This window comes from Equus przewalskii, chromosome 8 (genome assembly GCF_037783145.1).
Source record: "Equus przewalskii isolate Varuska chromosome 8, EquPr2, whole genome shotgun sequence".
NCBI lineage: Eukaryota > Metazoa > Chordata > Mammalia > Perissodactyla > Equidae > Equus > Equus przewalskii.
In genome coordinates this window covers 27,787,254-27,800,146 of record NC_091838.1, presented here as the reverse complement: position 1 = coordinate 27,800,146, position 12,893 = coordinate 27,787,254, and the positions used below count along the sequence as shown (strand labels likewise).

General features: G+C 38.5%; 1 protein-coding gene across 5 annotated transcripts in view; it reads left to right on the top strand.

Annotated features, from left to right (window-relative positions):
- Window positions 1–12,893, top strand: part of TGS1 (trimethylguanosine synthase 1) — a 49,132-nt gene that overhangs the window by 2,544 nt on the left and 33,695 nt on the right. For 4 of the 5 annotated variants that reach the window (XR_545268.2, XM_008522550.2, XM_008522549.2 and 1 more), the window contains exons 2-6: window positions 5,018–5,082; window positions 7,242–7,414; window positions 8,031–8,850; window positions 11,172–11,289; window positions 12,801–12,887. Coding sequence is in view for 4 of the 5 variants with exons in the window: in XM_008522550.2 (XP_008520772.2) it covers window positions 5,018–5,082; window positions 7,242–7,414; window positions 8,031–8,850; window positions 11,172–11,289; window positions 12,801–12,887 (1,263 nt within the window). In the remaining variant the exon portion in view is untranslated. The remainder of the gene's footprint in view (window positions 1–5,017; window positions 5,083–7,241; window positions 7,415–8,030; window positions 8,851–11,171; window positions 11,290–12,800; window positions 12,888–12,893) is intronic. The other variant, XM_070630598.1, reaches the window with a different exon arrangement.

Genomic DNA, 12,893 nt, shown 5'->3' with positions numbered 1-12,893 from the left:
TTTTTAAAAATCTACCAGACTGATGAATTGCTCAGTGCCAGGCACTAATTGTTTTACATTTCATATATGTGTGGGGGTTTTTTGTTGTTATTGTTGTTTTCCATTTAAGCATTCTAGCAGCCCTCTGAGCTGGAATGTCCTGTTATCCTTACTTTATCCTAGTAGAAAACTGAGTTTCAGTAATGGCCTAAAAAAATCACACAGTCAGGTAAATGGCAGCCCTGGTTTCTACCCCAGGTCTGTGTGACTCCATAGTCTTTCCACTATCCCACTAATTTGTCTAGAACATAAGATTTTATTGAATCTTCCTGACTGAGGTACGTAAGTGGTCTCAAGTCACTAGGACAGCTGGAGCCTTATTAAAATACTTTAGTGTATTTTAGTCGAGATAGGGAACCATTCTGGAAATTGAAGGGCCTGTATTTACTTCTGATTATACCCAGGTAGCAGTGTCTGTTGGTGATCTCTAGTATTTCATATACAGCACAACAAAATCATTTCATCTGTTTTTTCCCACAAAATTCCTCATTTATTCAGCATGTGTTTTAGCCATCCATGTGTCAGGTACTGCAATAACAGGATGACTTAGGCATGGTAGTGATGATGGTTGTGTTCAAAGATGTGATGATGAGCGGCTTCGTCAGGGCTCTGAGGGGAGCAGTATCTTAGTGGGGTCACTACAGTGCAGGTCTCTTCTCCAGCTTTACAACTCAATTTAGCAGTTAGGGTTTATTTAGTCCTTACAATGTGCCAGGTCCAGATACTCTTCCAGAATCGTTATACTCTGTGGATTGAGTTACACTGATCAAACTCAAAGATTGCTTTATAGAGAACACTTAGCAAGTATAATGGAAAATTCTTTGAATACCAGGCATCAGAAATACATCCTTTCCGGTGATGAATGTTCTTGGAGATTGTTGAAAGTTGCCCTAAGTAAGAAACACTTTTCATAAAAATTTAGAAGCTAGCATTCTCTCTTGCTGCTAATCTTTCTGCCTCAGATTATCCAGAACCTTGTGATATACTAGTGGTAACTTTGGACACCTATTTCACCTCTCACCCACGAAGAAGTGTCTTTCTGCTCCATCCTCTGGACTTGGCCTGACCTATTGGGGTGGCCCATACCCTGAAAGGCGTGCAGGCTAGCGCTGTGGGTGGGGCCGAGGAGCTCACCAGAAGAGAGTACCTGGCTGTATTGTTGGATGTGCAAGCCAAGAAAGAGTCAGCTTGCATATGGTGCCAGCCAAGGCTACATCCTTAATTCTTAGCCTGCAGCCCATTTGAGTCTTGGCACTGTCCTCGTGAAGTCTCCTTTCCAAAAAAGAAAAGAAAGAGAGGGAATCTAAGTTACAAAATATAAAAAGTTGAGAAAAATTCTCATACCATACCTCTAGGAAACAATTTGTGACAGAATTTCAATTAGAGTGACTTTATTTAAAACAATTTAACTACCATATAAATCACCAATTACATTGAATTTAGTCTTTTTGAATTAAAATGTACACTCTTTTCATTACACATAATTTCATAGTTTTGTGTTTTTTTTGATGAGGACAATTGGCCCGGAGTGAACATCTGTTGCCAATCTTCTTCTTTTTGCTTGAGGAACATTGTCCCTGAGCTAACATCTATGTCAGGCTTCCTCTATTTTGTATGTGGCATGCCGCCACAGCATGGCTTGATAATCAATGTGTAGGCCCTTGCCCAGGATCCAAACCCACAAACCCCAGGCCACCAAAGCAGAGTGTGCGAACTTAACTACCATGCCACCAGGCTGGCCTCTCATGTATATTCTTAAAACTTAGAAGCTCTACTTCACTTTCAGAAACTACATTCTGTGTTCAAAATAAGTAGAGAAAAAAGAATGGCTTTTTCCTTTAGATCAATTAATGCTCAAATTATAACCCTTTAGAACAATAAGAACCTGGAGATATGATCTTGGAATTGTTGAGAAGTCCTCCAGAGTGGGAGACATGCTGGAAGTTCAGAGGCTTTTAAGTGTAACCCTGATTTTCCAGGTAGAGAAAAGTCTGTTTCAAAATCTCACAACAACAGATTTGATTGTTGGCAAAATTCTAAAACAGATTATTAAACTGAAAAATCAGTACCATGTAGCAGAAAGCATAGAAAATGAGTGTTAGCATAGGTTCCAAATAACTTCTCAGTAATTGAGTTGATTCTCATACTAAATACGGTCACTTGTGCACTTCCTCTCAAAAGTGGGAAATAGAACATTGTATTGTAATTAATTTTTGCTTTCTGAGGACATTACATTAACATACTGTCTTATGAACTCTGTAATTGGAGTAATAATTCTATTTCATCTACACATTCAATTTTCTATACATCATCTGTATGAAGACGACATAATTACAATTTTAGGGGCCTCTTAAAAATAATCGTTACAGTGGCTCTGTAGTAACATGAAAAATGCCTTGTGTTAATTGACATCTCAGAATACAAAATAGCTATACTATGATTAGAATTATGTAAACTTGTGTGTCCTTATATACAAAGCCTAGAATAGAAAATGATGGATTGGTAGATATTTGTTATAAAGCTGCCTGTGCTATAAATAACAGGCTTTAATTATGTAATTATTTTTGAAATAATTCATTTGGAAATAATTTCAAACTTACAAGAATAGTTCAAAGAACATCCATATTTCCCTCACCCAGATTCAGCAACGGTTAACAATTAACTGCATTTATTGCATCTCTCCCTCTCCATAAACACACACACACACAATCACAATCTTGAGTCTTCTGAACCATTTGAGAGCAAGCTGCAGACCTGATTCCCCATCACTCCTAAATATTTCATTGTATATTTCCCCCCAAACAAGGATATTGTTCTACATAACCACTTTAGTGGACTCAAATTCAAATTTCCCAACTTTGCCAACAGGGTTTCTTTCCTTTCCGATCTAGGGTTCCATGTAGGAACTTGTTATATTTACTTAATGTCTTGTCAGTCTCCTTCAATCTGGAAAAATTTTTCACTCTTCTCTCCCTTTCATGTCCTCAACAGTTTGAAAGGTTCAGACCTTACCTTCTGTAGGATGACCTTACTTAACCTGGGTCTGTCTGACGTTTCAACAGGAGAAGAGCCAGGCCAGCCTTCTCTTCAGGAATGCCACAGAAATGATCCTTTGCTCAGCTCTGCTTCACTTCTGGAGGCACTTTCTATAGACTCATACCACCATTAGTGATGTTGACCTCCGTTAACTCATCGTGTTGCTTTTCCCAGATTTCTCTACTGTAAACTCAGAATGGTTCCCTTTGTGTGAATTAGTGTTTTGTGGGGAGGTATTCCAATGTCAAGTGCCCTGTTGCTGCCTGAATCAGCTACCTCTGGAGGTTGCCAAAGAGCAATTTTCTGTCTGCATCATTCCTTCTGCACTTATTGGTTAGCATTCTGTATGGAGCACTTCCCTTCTCTCCCCCGTATTTGTTTACTCCTTTTATATTAACATGGACTGTGGGTTGTTGGTTTATTGATGAGTTATATTCTGTTACTATCATCATTTATTTTGATGTTCATATTTTCTCCAGTTTGGCTATTGGGGGTCCCTTGAGGTGGCTCCTGTATCCTTTTGATGTGTCCCTGGCATTCTTTGAACTCTTCCTAACCTTCTGGTACAAAAAGATGCTACAGGTATATCTTTTACAGTCCGTGCTCCAACCTGGAATTGCCATTTCTCCAAGGTGCCCTGCTTCCTTTTAGTGGAGAGTATTTAGAAACCAAGTCCTGGGTGCTCATTGTGCTCATTGCTCCTGGAATTTCAATGCTTCTGTGCCCTCTCAGCAGACAAAGTTAGGCAGTACATATATGTATTTTACATACATACATAAATGTGTGTGTGTGTAGGAGAATCTTGGCTATCATTATCCTCAGTACATTTACTTATTTGCTACATGTAACCAATCTTGCAACCATATTGGGCAATCTCCTCCACCTGACGCCTTAGTGTCCCATATCCTTGAGTGCTCAAGGCACGCCATTGATACCCTCTGTGCGGCTGCCACTCCCTCCCTCGCCCCACCAGTATCCCATGTTCTTGGAGGCCAGTGGGCATGCTGCCAAATCACATTTGCACTTCGTCCCCTCCCCCATTCACTATCCTGGGTGTCGCCACCTACTTTGTTTTATAAAGTATCAGAAAACAAACAGAAGGATATGAAATATATCAAGTACACAAGAATTTTCTTTTGTTGAATTTATTGTAGTTCCATTAGAAAAGTAGTATTAGCTATTACTTGCAGATGGCCTTATTATAGCAGTTATGATGGAGTTGAATTTACTGGTAGGAAGGTAATAACAGCAAAATCCTCCCTCCCCCCACCCCACCTTTTTTTAAGCGTTTTGTTAGGTTTATTTTAGTTAGGTAGTTTCCAATCTTAGAAAATAAAGGAAACATTTAGAAGTATGTATGTAAGAAACAGTTTATTCACTGTTTTTAAAGGTCATTGGCATTGAATTGTTTTGTCTTGATTTATGTTTCAGTTTGATGATATTTAAATAAGAACTTCATTTTATGTTAGTCCCCAAAATAGTTTTTGCTCAGCCTCTGAGCATCTTGTCTGCTAGGCAATGAATAATTTGGCCCATTTGCAAATGGTCTAGGGTCGGCATGTGGCTTTATACATGTGTAAGACAGTCTTTCCAGTTTTGTGCTCACTTCTTAGAGAACGTTTCATTGTTTATATATCATAGGGAGGGTCAGATTCTTCCCCCAATATCCAAAACTACCACTTAATTTTAATAATTAGTAGTTTTAATTATAAATGCTTGACATATGGTGTATACTGAATGATTTACATATACTCTCAATCTTTATAACAACCCCATGAGATGTATTATTACCTCTATATTACAGATGAAGAAAATATATTAGCAGATTGCTTTTTTGTTTCTTAACTTTCTTACTAATTAATCTATGCTGCGTTGAACTTGTTTTTTCTCTAAATTTATAGTTTAATTTTTTTCGATATTGACTGTTTAATTTGCTTCACAGAGATCGAAAATTGTGCAATTTGGGATTAAAAGGGTACTATGTTCAAGACAATGGCAGTGATGCAGGTAATACAGTATAAAACTATATAGCCCTTTTTTGCTAAAATTAACTATAATACTGTATTAATTTAAGTATGATTTGTTATAATACTGTATTGTTAGCATAAAATACTATAAATGGCAAATAATCCTATAATCAGAGGCAGTCCTTATTTTTTATTATAATCTGGTTCTAGAATCCCTATCAAAGCAGGTGTTTTCTTTTCCTGTAGGTAGCTCCTGTGTGGGCTCCAGGTAGCCTCTTTTACCCTTTGTAAGCATTCCTTCCCCAGTTGTCGTCTTTAAATAAAAGCAACCTAAAATTTAAAGCTTTGAAAAGCAGAGAATGTACAGTTTCTTCAGCAGAATTTTATTATGTTAAAAGGTAAACTGAGACACATTAAAATTTTCAAGAGTTAATTTGAGCACACATAGATTCAAATTGGGCACCACCAAACCAAAGGTGATTAGGAGCGCTCCACCAACAGAAGCTCCGGGAGGGATTTTTCTAGAGAAGATGCTGAAGCAAAGCAAGGAAATGATTTGATTGGCCGTAGTTTAAGCAGTCACCTTATTTGGGAAAGCTGAATTAGCTGTTTGTGATTGGTTGGTGTTAAGTTTCATATTCTCAGTTTCCAGTGCTTTGACTCTGGCTTAGGGTTTGGTTTGTTTGGCTAGGCTACCAAGACATTAGAACCACCTCACCCTGATGGCCTCTTTGTTTAAATACTTGAACAGTTGTGTAGATAAATGATTCAGGGTAAATTCCAAGTGAACATCCATAGTCTTGCCTGAAGTAAAGAGGACACAGTCTGGGTTAACTTTCTCAAATAACAAATAGAATTTGTTCTGTACTTTGAGCCTCACCTAGTTACCTGAAAACCATTTTGCTCTCTCTCAGACTTCACTATCAGGACCCCATTTGTTCTTTGCACACAGATCTTTTATGTTTTTCTAGACAGAGGGAAAACTGCAGCATGAGTTATAGGCTAAAATCAGCACAAGTAGTGTGTCATGTTACCTGCCCTTTAATTCTCACAGTAATGGAGCAAATCACTGTTTCTTCAGTGGCTGAAATGTTTGGTTGTGTTTCAGTGTTATGTTGTACAAACAAGATTCTTTTAGATACGAGACTTCCACTGAACGTTAGAAAATACGGACACCGTGAGAGAAACGTAAAACTTAGCTGATTTGTTTTTCCTATTTTGCTCTCTCCTGAGCTATCATAAGGTCATTGAATGGAATGGTGAGTGGACTGCCCTTCATTATTTAGATAGGTATCTTATTTCCCTCTTTGTTTTAGTAGAATTTGTGCATATAGGATTTCTCTTTTTTTCAGTCTCCTTATTTGCTGTGTAAGATTCCCTGTTCTGTTGCCTAAAATCATTTAGTGGGAGTGCAGCTCAGCCCTAATTGAGTATGCTAATATATAAAGTGATTTTTGGCTCACATTTTAAGTGGTTAATAGAGTATTTGAATGGCATTAGTCCAATTAGTGGTATGATCTACTTTTAGACAATCATATTCGGATAAAGGAAAACTTGGTTTTGTTATAATAAAACAGGTTTCCTAGAAGACCTAGGATCAGGGAGCTTGAAAGGATCTTTCAGTTCAGTGGATTTCACATTTTTAATGGCAGAACACTTTCGTTAAGTCAGCTCTCCCACGGAGTCCCAGGGCGTAAATCCCAGTTGTGATTGCAGTACCTGTGAGGGGCCTAAAGACTCACCTCTCACCTCTCTTGTTAACAGCTCCTAGAATAACTCCACAAATCATCATTTTAAATCCACTGATCTAGTTCAGGTAACGGATGTGAAGATGTACATCTTTTCCCTCTGGTTACTCTGCCGTGTTCCCTCTTACATCCTCAGTACTTTGCACAGTGCTTAGCACAGAGGAGATGCTCAGTAAGTGCAAGCCGAGTTGGCAGCTGGAGGGATAGAGGCAGGCAGAGCCAGACTGGACGTTGTCTCTTAATTCTTAGTTAGCTGTTTTCTTACTAGTTCATATTACCATCAATTCCTTTTTTTCCGTTTTTTTTCTTCCCCTTAAAAATTGTAACATTTATGTATCTTTATTTGGGCAAATCATGTAATAACTATATCTCTGGTTCTTCTTTAAAATGAGGATAATAAAACCTGTGTGTAAATTGTCTGTAAAACTAAGCTAACAAATGCTGTCTGTAGGAGAGCAGGCTACAGAAGAGGAGGAAGGTGGTTATTCCCATGGCACTACAGAATCACATGACAGCAAAAGCATAGGCCTAAATGAAAGTGAACTGGATTCCGAGGCTGAACTCATGAGAAGTATGGGACTGCCACTTCAGTTTGGTGGGACATCTGCACATAAAAATTTTGAGGTAAATATTAATTTGCTTTTATTATTTCTATTTCTTAGTTTTCTTCATAAAATAACACATGGAATTTCTCTTTTTCCTGAGGAAAATTCATCCTAAGCTAACATCCATTGCAAATCCTCCTTTTTTTTTTTTCTTTTTAACTTGAGGAAGATTAGCCCTGAGCTAACATGCGTGGCAGTCTGCCTCTGTTTTGTTTGTGGGACGTGCTCACAGCATGGCTGTGAGTGGAGTAGGTCTGCTCCCAGGACCCGAACTCAGGCCACTGAAGCAGAGCGTGCAGACCTTTAACCACTAGGCCTGGGGCCAGGCCCAACACAGGGAATTTGTTTATCTTAAATCTAATGCATTTATGAATTAGAGCACTCCACCTCTTTTTAAATGTACATATTTATAAATTAACCAAAACTGCAAGTTGTGATCTGTCTCGTGCTTTTTCCTCCTCTTAGAAACTTAGATAGTAAGATTCACTTGTTTGTATAACTGAAAGCCCAGGGTGGGGGAGGTTGAAGGTATTTTGTTTAATTTAATGTCAAATAGACTTGGATCCAAAGTAGACTTGGGTTCTACTTATAGTTTATGAAGTGCATTTTATATCCAAGTTATTTATCTTATGTAGGTATCTATGAATACTAGAAATAAAGTTAAAATAAAGAAGAAAAAGAAGAAGCATCAAAAGAAGTACTTAGATGAAATTATGAGAGAATCTTGGAGACAAGAATATGAAGAGGATGACATTTTGGCTTCAGATGATCCATCTTCAGTTGAACGGTGTGAGAACACCAGAAGGTGTAAGCTTCAAACCAAGAAAGACATTGAAACTGAAAATCTTCCTGTTGAAAATACGTTATCTCCAAAGCTAGAAATTACAGAGAAATGGGAAAAGTATTGGAACGAGTATGGTGGAGTACTCTTATGGCAAAGCTGGCAAGAAAAACATTCGGGTCAAACGTTATGCTCTGAACCTTGGAACGTTCCTGATACAAGAGAAGAATGGGAACAACATTATAGTCAACTTTACTGGTATTATTTGGAACAGTTTCAGTATTGGGAAGCTCAGGGTTGGACGTTTGATGCCTCACAAAGCTGTGACACAGATACTTGTGGGTCTAAAACAGAAGTTGACGACAAGAAAGGTGAAAATTGCATGACAGCAGGCTTACTTTCCCTTCCATCTTCATCAATTGGTAGCAAAAGCTCTAGTTCAGGTGATAAAGATCATAATGAAATACTTGATGGAATTAGTAATATAAGTCTGAATTCAGAGGAAGTAGAACAGAGCCACTTAGATTCTTCTGTAAGTTGTGATGGACGTCAGGCGCTAAGTGAAGTTAACAGCAGAAGAGAATGCCCTGCTTCTGGCCAAAGTGAACCATGTAATGGTGGAACCAAGGAAAGGAGCTCATCTGGGAATAGAAGCACAGACCAACCAGCTCAGGGTAAGATTGACCAAGATTTATCCTACTGAGTAATGGTTAGCAAAATGAATCTCTCTCCCAAAATAACTAGCACTAATCCTTTATGGTAGAGTTAAATAATGCCAACTGATGCTTTCTAGTATAACAATGAAATGATTTAATCCTGTCATTTTTATTTCACTAGTTGTTTGTTACCGTTTATATAAATAAAAAGAATATTTGCATGGGGTTCTGGAATTATCATTCCTTCCTCTTGTACCTTGTTGGCCAGTGAATTAAAACTTGGAAATCCCTTGAGAAATCTAATTGAGCATGAGCTTGGAAGGTCAGAGTTTCTCCTGTGAGCTCACGGGAGGTTGTTAGAGGGTGATTGAGAGTACGCACTTGACATTAGGCCAGTGTGAAGGTGAGTCATATCTAGAATTCAGTCAGAGCAAGTGAAGTCTTGGTCTACAGAGAATCTGAACAGAGCACAATACTAATTTATAAGTGGAAGGGTTGCTCTCAGGATTCTCGTAAAATATCCAGGATTAGGAAATTGGTTGACTCCTGCCTAAGTGATTTAAAAAAAAATCGTTTTGCAGACTGGTGCCACTGTCAGGACTAAAAGCCAGCAAGAGGTCTGTTCAGAGAAGTTAGGGTAGGGCAAATGAGAATGCTCTCGCTAGAGAGAAGGATACTACCAACTGATGGCACTAGGAAAACGGGGGAGGAGGAAATTTTTATATAACTTTTGAATTTTTTATGAAGCCCACTAAGATGTTGTCTTGACATCCTTGATGTTTGGTGCTGGAAAAGTCTGGTTTATAAGGACTTTCTTCCCAGCCTTTTTCCTATATGAAGCAAAAGGCTTTGGCCTTTTACTTAACACTTGGGTTTGCTTTGTTGTCTCAGATCGCTGATCTTACTTCATCGAGTTGAGAGTTTCCTTTACTGAGTTACGAAAGTGCTCTATCTACTTTTTTATTTCTCTTTTCTCTATACTCTTACAATGGAGCTCAATTCAGTACAGTATTCTCATTCTTTCTCTTTTGCTGTTTTTCCATCCTTTTTCTATATGATTATTTTATATCAGTCTTTTCATACTCTTCACTACTCTCCTGATTACTTTCTTTACTTCTTTTGACCATACAACTTGAAATATGTGTATTGGTCAGCGTGTTGGCCCCTATCTTACTGCTTCGTGCTGCTCCTTTTGATTATCCTTTCTGATCTTACTTTTTTCCTTTTTCAAACATAGTAAACCTGATAGTTTCTGCCTTCTGTTGCCTGTTTCCTAAGTTATGCGTAGACCGACCATTTCTGTTGCCTGTTCCCTTAGTTATGTATCTAATTGGCCGTTTCTATAATTAGCTCCAGTGTGACTGCCGTCAGATCAGCTTGAGAATTCTAGGTTTTGCTTTGTTGTAGATCTTCCATTGAGATCAAAACGTAGGGTATTTATTGCATTTCTCTATAAGTATACTTTCTACTTTTTGTGCCTCCTTGTTCTCCTGAAATAGTCTGTCCCCATGCGGTCAAAGCTTCCCATTGTCTACGTTGCAGACACCTCTCAACTTCTGGTCCTGCCCACCCACTTTTTTCCAGTTGGAAGAAATATAGAACAAACACATATGCCTCAGTTGGAGCCACCACAAGTTAAAAATGCTTTTTAAATGCTTATCTTTCTGTTACTTCCATCATTAATTTCAGAGCTATATTAGAGACAATTAAATGTATTTGCTTCTTAAGAGGTTTTTTGGTTTGTTGGTTGGTTGTTTGTTTGGTGAAGAAGATTAGCCCTGAGCAAACATCTGTGCCAATCGTTCTTTATTTTGTATGTGGGACATTGCCACAGCATGGCTTAACGAGTGGTGTGTAGATCCACACCTGGAATCCAAACCCATGAACCCTCGGTCGATGAAGCAGAGTGCATGAACTTAACCACTACACCACCAGGCCAGTCGTGAGAAATTATTTTTAATCAATATGATCGTGCCATCTTTAGAGTCATTTAGATTAAAATTCCATCAAAGTGTGATAGGTAACAGCTATCGCAAAGGTAACTGTGTGGATTAATTTGTGTAGATTTGGACAGCCAAGAGATAAAGGTAGTTTTAGTTCACTTTTTAAGTAGTTAGATCATGGAAACTTTTAAACTTTAACAGACATAGCTTCCATTTTTTGTGGTCAGACTCTGCATGTAGATACACAGACCAGGTAGATGTGATCTGGCATTTTCCCTGATGTGCACGTAGGGTTCATTGCAGGAAAGGCACTGAAATATTTTGATTGCCTTTGCAAATGGCAGAAGAGTTGTCAAACCAAGGGGAAACTTCACTGCAATATCTCTGCCTCTTTAGATTCACAGAGGTCTTCAGAAGCAAACACAGTCAAAGACAGACCTCATCCCAAACATATTGATGGGGATGAGAGTGAAGAAGATCCGCCTGATCATAAGCCAAGCAAACTCAAGAGGAGGCAAGTTGCTGTTACTCTCTCTCCAGAATGTGTGAGCATAAGCACTCATGTCCAGGAGTGAGTGGCTATAAAGCACTTGTTATGTTACAACATTGCAGATCCTGTGAGGAGAAGAGACAAGACACACTGGCAAGACCCTGGGCTTTGGAGCATGGTCAGATCCCAACTCTGCCTCTTATTCTGCCATAATTTTTTATCTGTAAAAAGGAACTGATGCCTTTTTGCGAGATCATTGGGAAGACTGGAAGTAGCTTGTAATATATCTGACACAGTAGCTATCAATGGATGATAGCTTTTAACTAATAATGTAGAAGTAGGTATGGTCTCTCTTGAGGAGGTTCTAGTTCTTTTCCAAAAGTCTGAGTATGTATTATCCAGAATTTTATTGCTAAAATAGACCTCAGATATATCCAATGTAATGCTCCCATTCTATAGATAGGAATACTAAGACAAAACAAGGGTAAATGCCTTGCCCGGACTTATATAGCAACAGCGGCAGCTCTGAAACCGGAGCCCAGACCAGCTTTTTCAGAGGCAGTACTCTCTAGCTACTCCCTTGATATGTATAATTAAACAAGTAGAGAGTAGTGTAAGGTAGGATATGGTCAAATGCTAGTGCTGTAAAATACAAGAAAAAGATGCACATTACAGAACTTGGTTGTTAGCTGGAAACGTTTCATTTCTCTGACAGGATATGAAGTATTTCACATAAGACTTTTATGTTCCGTACAGCTTCTAGAAAAACAGTAAGCAAGCTTCAGAGGCTCAGTACCTTAGCGCATAAAAGCATGCCTTTACTGTGTTCCTTCTACATGGTAGACGTTGCTTGTTAACTCCTCCATTAGTTCCTGCTAGTTCCTGGAGGCAGAGACTGTGTGTGTACTTAGATTCCTGGGACCTCGTAGTTCCTCCATAAATCTTCAGGGAGCTTAAGGTAATTTGTAAGAATTATTTCTCACCATTTTCATTTGTTACTGTCGCCCAGGTAGTAGGGCTCCCTAGAAGGCATCCCCAGTAGATGGATGATCTTGGGTTACTTAATGTCACTCACTTGTATCACAACTTTATTCTTCTTAACAGTATTTTTTCCTTTGTAATTTTTTTGGTTGGATTGATACTTTTCAAATGTTTCCTTGTTTATTTTCAAGGAAAACCTCTAGAGATAGCACTCTAGGAGATTAGTTTAAGGCTGCTGCTTTTACTGGTGTTTTCCCAAAGGAAAATGGAGAGATCCATATTTGTACCATGTTCAAGAATAGAGATAATTACTTGACATGGTTTAAGATTTGAGTGCTTATTGCTGTGTTCCAAACATGCTACGTATTTTATCTTGTTTGGAAAAATCCTGATTAAAGTGCTCTTTCCTGTCTTCCCCGATTTGTGAGCCACGGTTGATTGTTGTGATGGGGAATTTGCATGGGTTGACTATATGTACCTTTTGATATTTGCCTGTACTGGTGTGCTCTGGAGGTAATGGCTTATCACTGTTTCCCTTTTGTTTATTTGTTTAGCCATGAACTGGACATCGATGAAAACCCAGATTCAGACTTTGATGACAATGGTTCCCTTCTAGGATTCCAGCATGGCTCAGGACAAAAGTAATT